This window comes from Equus przewalskii, chromosome 7, assembly GCF_037783145.1.
Source record: "Equus przewalskii isolate Varuska chromosome 7, EquPr2, whole genome shotgun sequence".
Taxonomy (NCBI): Eukaryota; Metazoa; Chordata; class Mammalia; order Perissodactyla; family Equidae; genus Equus; species Equus przewalskii.
The window spans coordinates 42,855,181-42,873,379 of record NC_091837.1 but is presented as its reverse complement, the minus strand read 5'-3'; the positions used below and the strand labels follow the sequence as shown (position 1 = coordinate 42,873,379).

General features: G+C 44.7%; 1 protein-coding gene across 2 annotated transcripts; it reads right to left on the bottom strand.

The window, feature by feature from the left end:
• Window positions 1-210: 210 nt before the first annotated feature.
• TYMS (thymidylate synthetase) lies at window positions 211-10,984 on the bottom strand. 2 transcript variants are annotated; one of them, XM_008535311.2, is made up of 7 exons: window positions 10,581-10,984; window positions 8,794-8,867; window positions 6,415-6,589; window positions 4,083-4,184; window positions 2,651-2,826; window positions 2,222-2,293; window positions 211-815 (listed from the first exon to the last, which is right to left on the bottom strand). In XM_008535311.2, the coding sequence occupies exons 1-7, from the start codon at window positions 10,780-10,782 to the stop codon at window positions 678-680; spliced, it is 939 nt and encodes a 312-aa protein (XP_008533533.2). In that variant the 5' UTR covers window positions 10,783-10,984; the 3' UTR covers window positions 211-677. The 2 variants fall into 2 exon arrangements, with proteins under 2 accessions (XP_008533533.2, XP_070485857.1); XM_070629756.1 differs by lacking the exon at window positions 10,581-10,984 and adding an exon at window positions 9,926-10,304.
• Between the last annotated feature and the right edge of the window lie 7,215 nt (window positions 10,985-18,199).

The window sequence follows — 18,199 nt, the reverse complement described above, 5'->3', positions numbered from 1 at the left end:
TTAATGATAAAATGCAGTTAGAATTAAATGAATCACAGAAAAATAGGGCAAAGTAGTTTAGTCAGCATTTCTAAAATATATGTTAACCCTCTAAGCAGTATCCAAACAAGACTGCAGTGTGTTTATTTAGGAGGGTTCAGTTAAATCTATTATGGGCAGACACTGAGCAGAATGGCAATATAGAATTTTTTAAAAAACCAAACAAATGAATGCAGAACACTTCTTTTATTGCAGCAATATAAAAAACACATATAACTTTAAACGTTCATAACCACAGTAACTATACATTATCATTATGACTGAGGTTATTTAACTCACTCAGATTTGGGGGAATAGCTTATAAAATTCCTGAAAATCAATGACCTTCACAAAAATATGGGATTGAAATGCATGTCTGCGTTTTTGTTAAGAGTATGTGAGTTTTCACTCTCCTGACCTTTTTCATAGTCTCAGCATTTTCATAAATCCTCAGATTAACCAAACTCAAGGCCTTTTATACTAAGAGAACCAGCAGTTAGATTTGCTAGTGGCAACAGCTGTAAAAGTTAATTGATAGGTTACCAATAGATTTTTGACCTAGTTCCTTCTTTCTTTAGAGCAAAAACAACTTTCACCAGGGCATCCAGTCCAACCGCCGAAGACTGACCTGTCCTTCAAACAAGCCCTTTCAAAGCACTCTAAACAGCCATTTCCATTCTGATGGTCGGGTGTGGATGGTACCCTTCAAGCTGAAAGTCTTCAGCCTTGAAGTCATCAATTGTCTCAACTTTTCGAAGGATTTTGAGTTTCGGGAAAGGCCTTGGTTCTCGCTGAAGCTAAAAGCAAAAGACCATTATGTTGCCATATCTGCATGACCTGCTTCAGTTTTGTGCCCGTGTCCTTTCATGAAACAAGGACACGGTATTTTACCAACAAAGTGTTATTTTACAGGGTGTAACACTAGATACCTTGTCCCTGGTCTGCAGCACTGTTGGAGCGTCACTGATTCTCTCACACATGCAGAGGGCAAGGGGTTTTGTGGAATCTCAAGGTGGCGTCAGGAGGCTGGCTGCTCACCAGGTCTCAGTTCTTATAATCGGTTGCTCTTGGTACATTTACCAAGGACAGTCTTACTTTGTATGTGTAACTCATAGTAGGCACCGAGTGTGGCTGATCCCATGATCCCTAGCCCAACTCCCTGGCAGAAAGGGCAGGGAAAGATGACACCCGTTGACAATTAACAGAAAGAGATGCAAGCCAGGATTTCTGGGATGGACAGACAGTGGCAATGAGGATGTGGACAGACCACGACCTCACACTGTTCTGTCCAGCAGACAGCCAGAGAGAAGCATCTGGATGAGCCCCGAAGTCACCCTCTCATCAAAAGCAGCCAAGCTCCCTCAAAGGAACTTCCAAACCTAGATTTCCTCTGGAAGAGGCTAAAAGGTTTTTGACTGGAAAGTTCTTTCCCTGGGGCTCATTAAGCACAAACACGCTCATATTTTTGTCATTTCAGATCGTTATGTTTGGCCACTATAACTTATGGATTTGAATGCACAGACTTGGAAGTTCAGACCTAAGTATTGTATTTAGCCTAAAATTAAGGGGAAATGGGGCTGGCCCCATGGCCAAGTGGTTAAGTTTGCAAGCTCCGCTTTGGGGGCCTGGGGTTCGCCGGTTTGGATCCTGGGTGCAGACCTGTGCACCACTCATCAGGCCAGGCTGAGGTGGCGTCCCACATAGGGAGCTAGAATGACCTACAACTAGGATATACAACTATGTACTGGGGCTTTGGGGAGGAAAAAAAAGGAAGATTGGCAACAGATGTTAGCTCAGGGCCACTCCTCACCAAAAAAAAAGAAAGAAACTTGGCATAAACTTCCATTAAAGAAAATTAATAGAAAACATTTGTATTTAAGTTCTGCTTCCAGTAAAAATACGAGTTGAAATGCCACTTCTGGAAGGTCCCAGCTCCGCTGATCCAAATGCGGCTCTTCCTCTGGTACTGGTATTTAGTACCTCACAGCACCCGTCACATTAAGTTCCCGTGGAGGTTGAGGCACATGTCTGCATTGTCCCTGCCCACCACCTGTCCCTAAACTAAAGCCCCTATACTTGGAGCAGGTCATCTTACCTGTCACAGCACGGAGGAGAATGCCTATTACATGAGGAATGTTCTATACACCAATCTTTTATCGAGGGAAGGCACCAAACTCCCAAGTGTGACAGACAGAATTCTTACCTGCGTTTTCAGCGGGTCAATGTGATTCAGGTAAATATGTGCATCTCCCAAAGTGTGCACAAAGTCACCCGGCTAAAGCCCATGGGAGAAAGCAAAACAGTAAATGTTAGTTTCAATTCCTTTAAAACACATCGTTTAAAAACACATTCTCTAGAGTATGCAGACATCCCAAAGCTTTTCAGAAAATAATTTAACCAGTGAAGCTTTTGAAAACAGTTGTACTAAAAACAACCTATATAAACCTGTTAGTTTATATACACCACAAAGACAGGAAAGTTCCATGGAAGGTTACAAAGTGAGCGAGTTCATTTCTTATTTAAAACTAATCAGAGACTGAATCCTCTGCAATTACAATATCTTCCATGTTAAAGAATCTAAGAGCTCAGGGTAGCAGGCTGGCAGCAGTCGCTCCTTCTGAGGGGAGCCCACCTTCAGGCCCGTGATGTGTGCGATCATGTAGGTGAGCAGGGCGTAGCTGGCAATGTTGAAGGGCACACCCAGGCCCATGTCTCCCGATCTCTGGTACAGCTGGCAGGACAGCTCACCGTTCACCACGTAGAACTGGCAGAGGGCATGGCAGGGAGGCAGAGCCATGAGAGGAAGATCTGAGGATCCAGCACAAAGGAAAATGAGGAGGGCTGGTGGCTTTAAAGACTCTAACTAGAGGCAAAGTAAAACCAGACACAAACAGAGCCAACGCATATAGTGGAGGTCAAGAGAAAGAGCTACCGGGCCACAGTGAGCCCCTGGACCCACACATTCCCCTCATGCCAAAAGCAGACCATTCCAGGGGCCGGCCCATGGCTGAGTGGCTAAAGTTCTGAACGCTCCACTCTGGTGGCCCAGGTTCACAATGTGGATCCCGGGTGCAGACATACTCCACTTATCAGCCATGCTGTGGAGGTGTCCCACATACAAAGTAGAAGAAGACTGGCACAGATGCTAGTTTGGGGACAATCTTCCTCAAGCCAAAAAAGAAGAGGATTGGCAATGGATGTTGGCTCAGGGTGAATCTTCCTTATCAAAAAAAAAAAAAAAAGCATTCCAGTCCCAGGGATGGCACATTACTGATGGAGACCTGTCCACCAACAGGAGACTTCTGCACATGTACATCTACCGCTGAAGCAATGCTCTTCCATCTGAACTGAAATTAACTTGTGCTACCATCATGGCAGCAAACAATAACAGGAGGAATTCATTTAATTCATTTTCAGGGGCCCCAGGAAACCGGTGTCCCAGGAACATCCTCCGGTATTCAAAGTCTCTATTCTAAATGCAAACATTCTACTCTGGATATTTATTATGCCTGGTAAAGTTTAATTTTATAACATAGTCTTTAAAGATGTTAATAATATTGTGGTGGAGGTGATCTGCAACTTCACCTGCCTCCATTTAAAGTTAAACTCTGGGGCTGGCCCAGTGGTTAAGTTCATGCACTCTGCTTCAGCGGCCCCAGGTTGGTAGGTTAAATCCCGGGCATGGACCTAGCACCACTTGTCAGGCCACGCTGTGGCAGCATCCCACATAAAAGAGAGGAAGATTGGCACAGATGTTAGCTCAGAGCCAATCTTCTTCACACACACACAAAAATCTTACACGTATTTTTACAGGCAATTTAAAGCCCTTTTTTGGAGCAAGAATGAGCATAAATACACAATTAAGATCATATGGGTCCAACTGCAGCATCTGAAGGTGAAAATAGGGCCAAGTGTGACTTGCCCAGAGTCACACAATCAGTCGGGTGGCGGGGAGCAGCTCCCAGAGCCCGCCTCTGCCAGCTGCCTCTGTACAAGGCCACAATGCTGTCCTCTGCACTAACAGCGCGGTTAGGACAAGAGAGGATGACAGGGATGCTTTCGACCTTTTGGATTCCAAGCACACAGGATGATTCTTCTGTCGTCAGGGTTGGTTTTGATTGTGTTAATCACTTTTTGCAGTTGGTCTACTCCTTGACCTGAATAATCTGTAGAAGTGTCAAAACAGAGAACATGTACACACGTTAATGACAGCATCTTGTGAGGCAGCCTTAGTGTCGTTTATCTCGCTGTCCTTCCACAGCGCCCCTTGCCCCATGGTTACAAGATGACCAACGCACTCTACCAATCTCTCAGATCTCGTTGGGTTACGCTGAGCTCAGGGCCCTGTCTAGGTTCTAAGGTCTGCCCTGTGGAGCCATAACGACATCTGTTTTTCTATGTAGAAGTCCTTTAAATATTTGGTCTGTCATAGTGTCATCTCCTCCACGTATTGCTCAGCTTCTCCAGTCTCAACAATCTGTTTCTTCCAGTGGTCCTCACAGGGCTTAATCTCCAAACCCATCAACCATGCTTGTCACACTTCACCACCACAGAAGTACTGGATCTTAAATAGAATATACTGTTCCACACACGTTCCAACTAATAGGACTACAGATTCCTTTCTATCATCTAGACACTATCCTTCCAACACTTTCACCTAAAATTAAAACCTAGCAGCCACCCACCTATTGACTTGTAAATATCAGGAAATCCCTATAATTATTACACCACCTTGTACTTTTCTCTCATTTCTGGTCTCGGGACTTAATTCCTCGCCTTCTGCAGTGGGACTGGAAGCTGAGAAGTGCAGAGCTTCATATCCCCTCTGACCCTATGGTGTCAGGCTGTGCTCTAGTCTACCAGTTCTTAATTTTGGAGGAAGAAAGTCCTGTCACAATCACAGTTCCAAAAAAGTAATATCAAAGATAAAAAAAGATGAACTGTGATGGTACAGTTCTGTACCTGGATTGTGGCGGCAGTTACATAAATCCACATGTGCTAAAACTGTGCACATAACTGTGCGTGTACAACTGGAGAAATCCGATAAGCTCTGTGGATTTATGTAAGATATTACACAAGATGTTATCATTGGGGAGAACTGGGTGAAGGGTACAGGGACTTCTCTATATTTTTTGTAAATTCCTGTGAACCTATAAACTCTAAGGCCATAATTTTATTAGGCCCCTTATTGAGAATAAATAACACTAGGTGGGATTTAAGGCACAATTAAGTCAGGGGAGTAACCTCACATCCTGAGGACGTCCTAGGACAGAGGTTGCACACTGACAGACCATTTATTTACCTGCAGAATAGTTTGGCCCACACAGCACGGGGGGACGGTGGGGGGAGTTTACGTAGTATTAAATTAACCATTTTAACCACTTTTAAGTATGCAGTCGATGGCTATTAAGTACATTCCCAATATTGTATAGCCATCACCATTATCCATTCCAGATTTTTCATCTTTCCAAACCGAAACTCTGCACCCGTTAAACCACAACTCCGCAGCCCCTGGCAGCCACCATTCTACTTTGTCTCGATGAATTTGCCTATGCCCAGCCTGCACAGCATTTTTAAACTTACTGAGGTTTTATTGCAACATTCAAAAGATCTCAAGATCACACATAAAATGCAGACTTTAGGCTTTTATTGAAGAATTCTGACAACATCAGGCCCAAATCTCTCTAGCTGCTGGAGGTGAGAGGTGACTATCCTCTTTAGATGAGCCTCATGCTCCCCAGGTGGCTGGTCTCTGCCCAGCCAGCACACTGTTACTTCCTGCCCGCACGCACGCACACATGCACACACTAACTCCAAGGGAGGCATTTGCTCTTGCAACCCCTCACCTAAGGACATGTGGGACAGGAAGCATCAAGGGGCCAGGGCTGGGCTTTGTGACACCCAGGAAGTGGTACCATCAAGTGACAGAGGAAGGTGGACATCCAAGGGTGAGGAGTTTCATCTTCTACCACCCCAGAAGGGTAGGGAGAGAAGGGTGACCCAAGAACTATGCTGTCACATCAGTGTCATCTACAGTGTGCTGGGTGGCTCCGTCTTGAAAAGGGAGACCAAAGCCATAGCAAGGCAATCCCTAGGCGTCTGGTCCCCCAGATGAACTTCCTACCTTATTCCCCAACACAGAGACCATGTTGCTATCTGCCAATGAAACACGGTATGGCAAAGTGCCAAACACACAATCAATGCTAATCATTGAGAGTGTAATCTGACCGTGAGGTTTAGTTGTGCCTTCTGAATCTCAGCCTCTCACAAGGTCAAAGGTATATATCAGCTCCCTACACACTGACTTCTTGTCCCCAGACTTTATTTGAAACAACGGAGCAAACTCACACTATGACGGGCGCTCAGGAAATGGGAGGCAACGCTGTGTCTCCTCACCTGAATCCATATCTTTGTATTCTGCCCCAAAATGCCTCCACTGAAAGCCGTAAACTGGGCCTAAATCCCCTTCTTCTCTGGCGGAGAATCCCAGGCTGTCCAAGAAGTCTCGGGACCCATTGGCATCCCAGATTTTCACTCCCTTGCAAGACAGTTCATTAGCATTTGTGGATCCCTGGAAGGGAAGGGAGAGAGCAGGCATCCAGGTGAATTCTGAGCCATCAGGGCTGATGCCCCAAGCGCCTCCCAAGTGGGCCCCCGACCTTGCTGACACGCTGGGGGACAGGCACTCAACACGTCCCTGCACAGCTCCTCTCTTTACGTAGGCTAGTCCCAGCCCAACCTTTTTGAGGGTCTCCAGTCAAGTCTGACCCCTTCTTTGGAACCATCCTCTCAAATCTTTTTTCCTATTTCCCGCAACCAAATTTTCTAGACTACACACCTCTAACTCCTTTAATTATTCCTATCTCATTTGACAGTTTTGTGTTCCTTAACCAAATGTGTCCTATGTCTAAGTGTGATGCTCCAAAATGAATTTAATGCCTCACAAGCAATCTGTTTGGTGTACCTGAGACCTGGAATATAAGATATTTCTACTCACTGGCCTAATTAGTATCAGCTTTTCATGCAAACATGCCAGTCATATCTTATCTGGAGGTTTGTCACTACAGAGTTATATTTACCCCCAACCTCTATTTGCACAATTAAGGTGGTGTTGGGTTTTTTTCGTTTGTTTTTTTTTTCCAAGTACAAGCCTTATATTTATTTCTTATATTTCATCTCTTTAGATTTGGCCCATGTCATCCTAATCTGTATCCTGATCATGCACACAGGTCAAGGACAGACCCCATCGGCCTCTGGTGCCTCTGGGTACAATGCGCTGTCACCATTAGAAGCAAGGCTATGGTGCCCCACACATGTGGGCTCTGTGCCTGCCCTCTATCCCCCTTCTCTGACCAGTTCCCTGACCCCTCTAGCCTAAATATCTGCACCTACAAAACAGCACAGCAGCAGTACTGACCACACATATTACCATGAGGATTAGACAATACAAGCAAAACACTTGGTGCTCAATATATTGTAAGTACTGCACAGACCCCATCTCTCCATCTTGCTTGCAGATCCCACGTGAAGCGCAGGTACCTTCTGCCTCCTGTATGTTATCGAGTTACCAATGGAGTAACTCTATCAGAGGTGAGTCTGACGTGCTTCTGGTGAGGATTTCTTAGAATCCTGAATTCAAGTTTTAAGGTAAAACAGGTGAAGGCATTTTTATTTTTGAGCATCTCATTTCCTCCCCTTTCTACTGTCGAGTTTGTGCTAATTTTTTCACTTCCAACAATTCATTTCTCAATCTTTCACATATTGCTCCAAGTCTTCCCTTTCTATCCATTCACACTGGGCTCTCGCTGGCTTAAAGATGCCCTCATCTGAGACTTCTGATGATGCATCTGGAAGTAGAGGCTCTGTCAGGTGAGACAGGCCAACAAAGAAGAAAATATCCCAAGAATACAGAACTAAGGAAGACTGGATTGGATCTAAATCTAAACACATTCTAAAATTAGGTAAGAGGTCTTGGGTCTGGTTCGACGGAGACCAGACAACCCACACCAAGTGCTCTTTAGAAGGGATCCCAACTTACACACAGCCCAGAACTGAGCCCGTGTCCTCAGACACCCTCTGACCCGGTCTGGACCAGGAGTCAGAGCAAGGGGAAGGTCAGGCGTGGCTGCTGCCTGTCATCACGGCACTCTGCAGCCCTTGCCCGAGGGACCTACTCGGCTCTTTGTAAGAGGTACAGCTTGTTCCTATGCAAACACGAGAACATGGCTGCAATCTATCCTCCGTGTTTGATCCATGTTGAGGGCCTACTATGTGGCAGGATATGTTCTAGGCCATGGGGATACAACAGTGAACAAGAAAAAAAATTCCCTCATGGAAATTGAAAAAAAGCCCTCATGGAGCTTACATTTTACTTATTGATTGTCTGCCTTCCCCTTTGTAGAGCAGGAAGGGGGAGGGCAGCCATTATGCAGCAGGGATGATGTTTCTCTACGGAGTAAACAAAGGAGGGGCGGGGGGAGGGTGGGGGTAATCGCAGTCTTAGATCTGGAGGTCAGGAGAGGCTCTCTGAGCAGAGACTTGAAGGCGGCAAGGGAGTGAGTCATGCTACATGGGGGGGAAGAAAGTTTTAGGGAGCAGGAGTGGTAAGTGCCAGAGCTGGACAGAGGCCCCAGTAAGGCGCTTGGCTCTTTCTGAGTGAAGTGGGAGCCACCCAGGGCTTTAGGCAAGGAGTGACATGATCTGACTTTTAATAGGATCTCACTGGTGCTGTGTTGAGAACAGACAGTCGATTTCCAATAGCAGCTACTTCTTTACCTTGATAAACCACAGCAACTCTTCCAAGACACCCTTCCAGAAAACACGTTTGGTTGTCAGCAGAGGAAATTCATCTGAAAAACAGTTTGCCATATAGTTTCAAGATGGGAAAATAGAACACACCACCCAACTTTCTCTGTGGAAGAAAACTGCCCAAGGACATAACAGGAGCAACTGGAAAACTTTGACTCCTGCCACGTCGGTGCCCCGGATCAGGGTCGAGTTCCCTGGCTGCAGCACAAGTCAGTGACATAATTCAGACTGCGACTGCCCTCCTGAGGCCCTCGACCACTGGACACAGGAATTCCACACAGTGAGACGGGCGGGGCCAGGCAGGGATGCCCCTGTGGAAGGGAAAGACTACCATCCACTACCCAGTTAGGGTGACTCCTTGTGTGAAGGCAACACACAAATGTGCCCTAGGACGAAGCCTGCAGGCTCCCAGGACATTCCGTGATTATCCTGCCAGGGAAAACTTGCTCAGGACCAGGGGAAAGTAGATGTCACCCTGGCCCAAACTGAAGAATAGTTTTTAAATATCTGCAAGCAAATTGACCTCTATTTTTCAAGTGGACCAAAAATGGTAACTATTTAAACACTTTATATGCATGATCCTACTTAATCCTCAAAACAGCCCTCCTTGAGGCACTGTTATGATCTTCATTTTACCGGCACCAGGAGGCAAGACAGAAGTTTGCATCAAACAATAGAGAAAGAAAAATGCAAAAGCTTATCTCTAAATGTGGCACCTATGCAGTCCATGGTATCACTTGCAAAGTTGATGATAGATTTTTCCAGCACCTACTTTTATCAGTATTGCCTGAGTATTATTTCCTCCGCTTTGAGTACCTGGGGAAGCTGCAGACCAGGGAGGTTAAGTAACTTGCCGGCGGTCCCAGCAGCGGGGCTGGAGTAAAAACCGGGTCTGAGGCTTATTGGAGGCCACTGGCCCGGTAGTTTCCAGTCTCCAGTTGGGTTGGGGGTGGAGGGTTCCTTCCCTGACCACAGTGAATCTGCTTCACTAATAGTGGGTACCCCACTCAAACCACCTTCCACCCTTGAGTCAAGGATATACGTCCTGTGCCCACCCCCATCCCGCCCCTTTGTCCCCTGAAAGCCTGACCCTAATAACCTAAGAAGAGACACTTCTTCCCAGGAGCCATCCTGTCTTTAAGGAAAAGACGAAAAAGAACTTCCAGTCGGACTCGCGCGTTCCTCTGCCGCGGTTTAAGAGGAAAGCTGGTTCGTGAGCCCGCGCGGGAAAAACCGTCAGGAACCACAAGTTCCCGCCCGCGCCTGTCAGTTCGCTCTTCCCGCCGCAGCTGCCCCGCCCACATAATCTTCGCTCCAATTTTCAAAAACTTTGCAAAGCGGAACGGCGGCACCGGGATGGAAGAGGAGGGGCGGGGGGGGGGCCCTCCAGCCAGGCCCTTGGTCAAGCCCGGGCAGATCCTCTCCCACGCTCTAGTATGGGGCAGACACTACTGGGTCGTGCCCGCTTTGGGGGAGACAGCATAATGGGGCGATTAAGAGCACAGGCCTTGGAGCCAGAAGCACGTGCCTGGTGTTATCTCCCAGCTCTGTCACTCCTGTCCGTGTGACCCTACGCAAATCATTTCTCTAATCCGAGCCTCAGTGTCGGCGTCTGTAAAATGCAGATAAGGCTCCCACCCCCACCTCGGAGGATTGAGACTGAGACTAAAGGTGGACCGCGGGGTCCGGCCTCCCCCGAGCGCTTTCCGCGCTGCAGCTCGGAGCCCACCCAGGCCCCGGCCCTCCGGCGTCACCTCTCAGGTTGTAGCGCGCCTGCAGGCCGAACACCGACAGGGTGCCGGTGCCCGTGCGGTCCTCCTTCCGGAAGCCGGAGCGCAGGATGTGCTCAATCTGCCCCAGGTACTGCAGCTCCCCGTGAGGCCGCGGTTCCGAGCCCCGCTCCCGCGCGGCGGGCGGCGACGGCGGGCGCTGCAGCTCGGAGCCGAAGGCTGGCATGGCGACGGCGCAGAGGTGGCCCTGGGACTGCAGCGGGCCAGGGGGCGGGGCCTCTTCCGCACACCTCTTTTCCCGCCGCCCCTTCGGCGACTCCGCCTCTTCCGGCTCTGGGCACGTTGGGCCCGCCCCTGCCCGCGGGACCACGCCCCCTCGCTTCCCCAGAGCTCTCCGAGCCGCGGCGGGGCGGGGCCGCGCGCCCGGAGCCCGCGTGCCTCCTGGCTCGCGTAGCGTTTAGCCCGTTTTGAAAGTTAAGAACCCTGGGTCTAGAAAGGAATCTTGAGAGCTTGTATGTTGGTGCGTTGGCTGAAAAGGGCCGCTGTAAGTGGACGGTTTCGGGGTCCGCCGCGCCAGTCACTGATCAAGGACATCCTGGAACAATCTCCACATGTTCGTGAAATCTAAAAACAAAACCCTGTTATTTGAGATATGTTTCCTGCAGTTAAGAGGGACACGCTGTCGAGTGATTTGCATTTCCGTTTTCTCCCCATCCTCGCTGAAGGGCAGCTGCTGGAGCAAGTGGAATAGGCAGCTTTTTTACGTGGTTAATGACAACCAGTCGTTTTCAAGTTTTTAATACCCAAAATTTCAATTTTAGAGAAATGTTTATGATACAAACACTGGTAAGTAGGAACTACGTGATGAGTTTAAAATGTACTAAAACATGTATTGCACATGCAACAAGCTGTCTTTTGAATTAATTGTGTTTTGGGCACATAGTAGGTGATCAGTAAACTTTTTGTTACGTCTGGGGTTATGAAGAATAATATGTGGGCTCTGCTGAAACTTATTAGCCATTATTTCTTGCTATTCAATAAAGTCGATGGGTTTTTTTTGTGGTAAACTCAAGTTTGTCTGTGCAAGATTCTGGAATCTTTCTGCAAAAGTGCACCTCTCAAACCCAAGGTTAAAATTTTCCTAACAGGCAAACAGATTCTGGGAGGAGGTAAATATCTTTCACCTGGAGCCCTACCTAGTCTGCTTGGCAGAAAACAGTGTTGCATGCCTTTACGTGGCACAAGCCTATACAAAATAAATCGAATCCCAAAAACAGTTTACAAAATAGCTGGACATTTGGGTTAACATTTGGGAAGAAAAATACTAAGAACAGACTAAGGAAGTGTTTCATGGCAGTTCACAAACCTGGTGGTTGGAGAGTCTGTGTTCTTGCTATTTGGCTGTAATGAGGGCTCACAGAGGCCATTTCCTAGTGGTGGACCAAATGCATTGAGTTACAAAATAGATTTATTTAATCTCTCACAATTCTAGGCTAGCCTTTCTGAGATCAAATAGATTCTTCCCCTCCCCCAGCACTTTCCCCACCCCACCACCATACCAGTGTAATAACAGTTTTTAAAAGTCATCTTGTAACCTTGGGCCCTCCAGGAGCAGTTCAACTAACCCCATCTTATCAACAGAATAAAGAGTTGTCTTTCTGTAACTAAGACCCATTGTCCAGTTCAGGCCAATTGAGACCACTGATGCATCAACTGGACCTGCACAAATGCTCAATAAGTGACCTTTTTGACGTCAAGGAGCTAATAGCTCCAAGTTCAGATCATGGTAATGCCCCCATTTTGTGAATATGCGTTTGTCCTATGAAGAGGCATGAAGCTTGACTAGCTTGTGCAGATCATTAGCTACCTCACTTCTTACCTCCAATCATCTATCTCTACACTTCAGAAGGCCCTGCCCTTCAGCCCATAAATTGTGCCCCAAGCCCTGGAAGGGGGAGACACATCTGAGGGCACATGCCCCCTGTGCCCTTGCAGATTCATCTTGACAAATAAAGCTACATTTCCTTTCCCAAAAGCTAATGCCATAATAATTGGGTTTTTTTTATACTCATGGGGCAAGAGAACCCCAGTTTTGTGTGGTAACAATCTGTATCTCCTTTGGGAGTGATGGGCCTTCTGCATTGTGTTATATTGTTTGGATAGGGTGGGTGCTGGTGGGCTGTCCTCAGACGGGCTGGACATTCTTTTTAATGGACATTTGGGAAGAGACAGGTGCTTGGTCAGGAAACCTGAAACTCAGGCTTTAGACGGGAATGGGAACCCTTGTTGTCTGGGCTAAAGAGCGCTCTGGGTTGTAAGAAGCTGAAATGCCGCGTGGAGGCGCGGCCCTAAGTGGTCCGGGAGCTGCGGAGTTGCTCACAGGGACTCTCTCAGTGTTTGGGGTGGGACTGTTCTTTCTGGGATTGTCCTGCATGTTGCAGGGCTTCAGCATGCCTGCGGAAGGCCCACTAAATACCGGTATTCGCCAATCCCCACACCAACGAAAATGTGTTTCCACACGTTTCCGACCACTGGGAGGAGCTCAGGCTGAAAGTACCCCAGACTATCCAGCTGCACGTTACCCTCTGTTTATTTTCCTTTTGTTATTTTGAGCCAAGTTTAATCGTTCCAGTCGAGAATCAGCTGTATCACAAGGTGACTCTTAAGCCCCAAGAGTAGTCTCCCTGCCCACGGGGAGATTCCTCCTGCATTGTGGTGCTTCGAGGGTCCTGGTTTGCTGTTAGAGAGAGAGAATGGTTCCTTCCCCAGTGGCTGCTCTGTAAATGAGTGATCCTCTCAAACAAGCATATCACTCATTCATCCATCCAACAGGCATTTATATCACAGCACCTGCCTCCTGTCAACAAGGCGCCGACGAGGTCCCTGCCTTCATAGAACTGATGTTCTAGCCGAGAGGAACAATGCGTTAAGTACCCAAACGAGACATCTGCAGGTAGTGAGAAGCCTCGTGAGGATCACGTGACCAGGGAAAGGGCGACAGAGGGCCTACTTTAGATCCCGCGGTCCGGCAAGTCCTCCCTGAGGAGGTCACATCTGAGCGGAGACCTGATGCTGAGGGGAAAGCAGCAGGGGAAGCTGGGGAAAGAGCACTGCAACCCCAGTGCGTCTGTGCCGGCAGGATTCGCAGCGCTTCCGTCTATAGAAACGAAAACTAAGGATAGTATTGATGCTGACTCCTATCTCATTCTAGGAAGAAATAATATTTATTAATGGATCCATTAACTTATTGGGGGGGGAATCTCTTCCTTCTCATTAAGAGCTCTATTTCTGTTAAAAATTTTACTTATTAAGTTTAAGAGTTGTAGAAATTTGAAATGTACTTATGTTATTTTGATCAATTATATACAAATAAGAATTACAATGATAACTCACTCCAGAATGAATATTTGATACCTGGAATTTGGGGTCCCAGGAAACTTTTAATTTTTAGAATTGAAAAATATTTACAGTTTATTAATCAATAAAAGATGTTTAAGCATAAAAATATATAATATTAGGATATTCTCTGAGGAAAGTAGAATGAAAATAAGGAGAAAAGGGAATGAGATAGAATTTCTTACTGTTAAAGAAAACCTTGTTTGTGTATTTGTTTAAATGGATGATGCCGGGTATCAGATTGCCATGATATTTAGATTCCACTGGGTACATTTTAAAGTGGGATGAGGGGCCTGGCGAGGTGGCGCAGCAGTTGTGTGCACGTCCCGCTTCTCCGCGGCCCGGGGTTCTCCGGTTCGGATCCCGGGTGCGGACATGGCACTGCTTAGCAAGCCATGCTGTGGTAGGCGTCCCACATATAAAGTAGAGGAAGATGGGCATGGATGTGAGCTCAGAGCCGGGCTTCCTCAGCAAAAAGAGGAGGACTAGCAGTAGTTAGCTCAGGGCTAATCTTCCTCAAAAAAAAAAAAAAAAAAAGACTGAAAAAAAATAAAGAGGGATGAAATAGTTTTGTTTTTAAAATGCTAATATTTACAATACATGGGAAAATTAATATTTTCTATTCCTTCAACTTATATTGAAAAACGTGCAAGAACGTATATGACTTTTTCAGGTTACTTTTAGAGTGTATGAGAACAAAAACATTTAAATATTATTGGTCTAGAGAAACCGTCCCCTTTTCTTTGCATAACAAACTCTCAAAAATGTTGGTACAATTAGGTAAAGAAAAGCAGGAAACTAACATTTTTGAGAGCCAACTATGAATCAGGTACTAAAAATATAATATTATTTATATAGTCAAAGCTACCATTTATTGATGGTTATCATTAGGGATTATTTACTGTACTTCTCATAACTACTCTATAAAACAAAAACTATTAGTTTTATCACTTTATAGATAAAGACACAGAGGTTAAGGATCTTGCATAGTCACACACCTGGAAAAGGTGACAGCTGGGATTAAGCTCCAGGTCGGCCTCACGCAAAGGCTTTTTACCGCCCTGCTGCTTTGTGCCTGATCTCTCCCTTTCCCTTCTTCACACTACAAGTTTTTGATAGCTCATGGGCCATAAAATAGTCAGGTTTCTGTTATAACTTATTTTTTGGCACCTTTTCTGACGAATACATCAAATGTATGGTTGCATAGGCTCCATTTATTTGAGATTGTCTGTACATTAAGGAACCTGGGATTCTATCAATAGTATCCTGGTTTGTTACAGCCTTTGGCTCCCATAGGAAAGGCTTTATCTTCATTTGGAGTTGATTGTGTTCAATGGGCTGCCTCTGAACTCTTAAGTTTCTCTGACAAGGCTTTCTATCAATAGCTCAAGACTGGATGAAAATGCTTTAAAGGTTTTGAGCCCTCTCTTTAATTGTATTTCTTTTTATAATTTGAAAGACTGACTATAAATATATCCCCAAAGTAATCTTCAGTGATATATACTGGCAAATGGCTCTCCTATTATTGTATTGCACCAAGGTCCAAATTATGATGTTAAATCTCAGCCAAAAATATCTTGTGTTTTCCAAAAAACATGTATGGCCTCATTAAAAGAGAGCATTGTGTTAATTTTAAAAAGAAACTATGCAGTACACACATATTCATAGCAGCATTATTCACAAAGCCCAAAGGTGGAAGCAACTCAAGTGTCCTTCATGAATGGATGAACAAAATGTGATACACACCTACAATGGAATAGTATTCAGCCTTAAAAAGGATGGAAATTCCAGCATATTCTACCACATGGATGAACTTTCAGGACATTATGCTAAGTGAAATAAGCCAATTGCAAAAGGACAAATACTATATGATTCCACTTATATGAGGGACATAGAGTAGTCAAATTCATAGATACAGACAGCAGAATGGTGGTTGCCCAGGGCTGGGAGAAGGGAGAGATGGGGAGTTAGTGTTTCATGGGTGCAGAGTTTCAGTTTGGGAAGATGAAAAAAGTTCTGGAGATGGATGGTGGTGATGACCGCACAATACTGTGAATGTCCTTAATGACACTGAACTGTACATTTAAAAATGGTTAAAATAGTAAATTTTGTTATGTATATTTCACCACAATAAAAAAGCTATGCAGAAGCTACAGGCCTTTAGTAAACAAAGGAATGAATTACCAATTTTTTCAAAAAGTCAATTATAGGGCCTGGCCCAGTGGTGTAGTGGTTGAGTTCGCATCCTCTGTTTTGGTGGCCTGAGGTTTGCAGGATTAGACCCTGGGTGTGGACCTACACACCACTCATCAAACCATGCTGTGGCGGCATCCCACATACCAAAGTGGAGGAAGATTGGCACAGATGTTAGCTCAAGGACAATCTTCCTCAAGCAAAAAGAGGAGGATTGGCAACAGATGTTAGCTTAGGGTCAATCTTCCTCACCAAAAAAAAAAAAGTCAATTATTATTTATTCTAAATTCAAAAGCAAATTGAAAGAAGAATCCTTCATTAATTAGAAAGTGCACATTTACAGTAGAAGTGATAGAACGCAGACACCTCAGTGATTTGACATTTATTTAATATACAAAGAACTACTAATGTACCATAGAATACAGTAATATGTACATGTGATGTTTTAAAGAAGGAATTTTCATTGTAACTCAACTTGAATAGCTATTAAAATGCCATTCAACATAAGAAAATCAACGGTACTTCATAATATGTAACTGACAGGCATTCCTGCAACCACGTGTATGGCATTATCCTATGTACTTCTGGATTTTCAGGTCTCAGCAGAGGAGGCAATTCTACTTTCTGGGTATAGGATGCATCAGATCTTCTTACCATTTTTTTTAAAAAAAGCAGCAATAATCAAAATGTTAATAAATTACTTATTGACTTAGTATATTTTTTTCTTGGAATAAAAGTCCAGAATGGGTAATAGAATAAATACTCTTGGCTTTTGAAAAATTAATAGCAAAATCATGGAAAACCCATATGTCTGGATATTTTTAATAACACTATTTGAAGGGATCTTCACAGTTCCCGTGGTTTGAGCCTCTACATAGACACTGCCTGTGAACCTGAAGTGTTTATCCTGTCCTTACATCACATGCTGTTTGCTCAATGAACTTCGGTGCTTATGAGCCGTTACTTTACTCAATTGAGTTTTTTACGTGTGCCTTTCCTGATGCTAATGGCGGTAAGACCAAGGAACAAATGCCTACTGAATACTTAGGATGTGCAGCACCTCCTGTCACAGCCTGTAACGTGGATCCCAGTCCTGGCGGCTGAGGAGGTTTGGAAGAGGGAAATAAAATACATCGCAAACCAGTCAGGAAAGGCGGCCTGGTCAGGAAGCCACATTACTCAATGAGAATTCCAGGAGAGGGTTCTAAATATATGTTCCACCCTATAAGATAGGAATTCCTGTTTTAGTGAGCTACGTACGTACACCTAGGACACGTAACAAATATTTATGATGGGGAATGACATGGGAGATTCTTTTCCATCATCTTTCCTGTTATTTTCCTTAGTGTGTTTCTCTGTCACTGTGTGTAGGTTTGAGACCCGGATGCATTGATCTAATCAGAACACCGACAAAATCTTATCCACTGTATTGAACAGGATCCACAAAAGAAGAGATTCAGTTAGTAAGAACACTTGGAAAAATGTTTATTCTCACAAATAATGAAAAACATGAAAGTTCTAACAGTAAGATAAAATTTTTCATTCATTAGTAAAGTTTTTAAAATTGAAGTGCTAGTTACGATATGAGAAACTGGTATTTCTGCTATCAAAATTGGCAATACATATCAAGAACAATAAAATGTTAACCTTCAAAACAAATAATTCTATTTCTTGGAATCTGTCTAAGAACATAAGTGGAAAATGTGAATAAGAAAAAGCAGTAAGATGATAATGGTTTTGTGAAGATGATAGGATTATAGATAATTTTTGCCTTCTAAATTCTTGGAATTTGTGATTTTGTTACCTTTAGAATTTAAAAACCATAAATTAAAAAAATTAATACTGCCTTTGTGAAAGATCATTTTGTGAGCCTTATTAGTAAATAATTTGCTCAATATCTCAATTTCTTGATATCTCCCATTTCCTATTGTCATTGTACCTGCATCATTCCAAAATCTGTGAAGAGATGATTTCATTGAAAATACTTTTATTTGGCTGTAATGCAGTCAGCACCCATCTGAGCAGAGCTCTCTGTCTCCTTCCTCAAAAGCCCA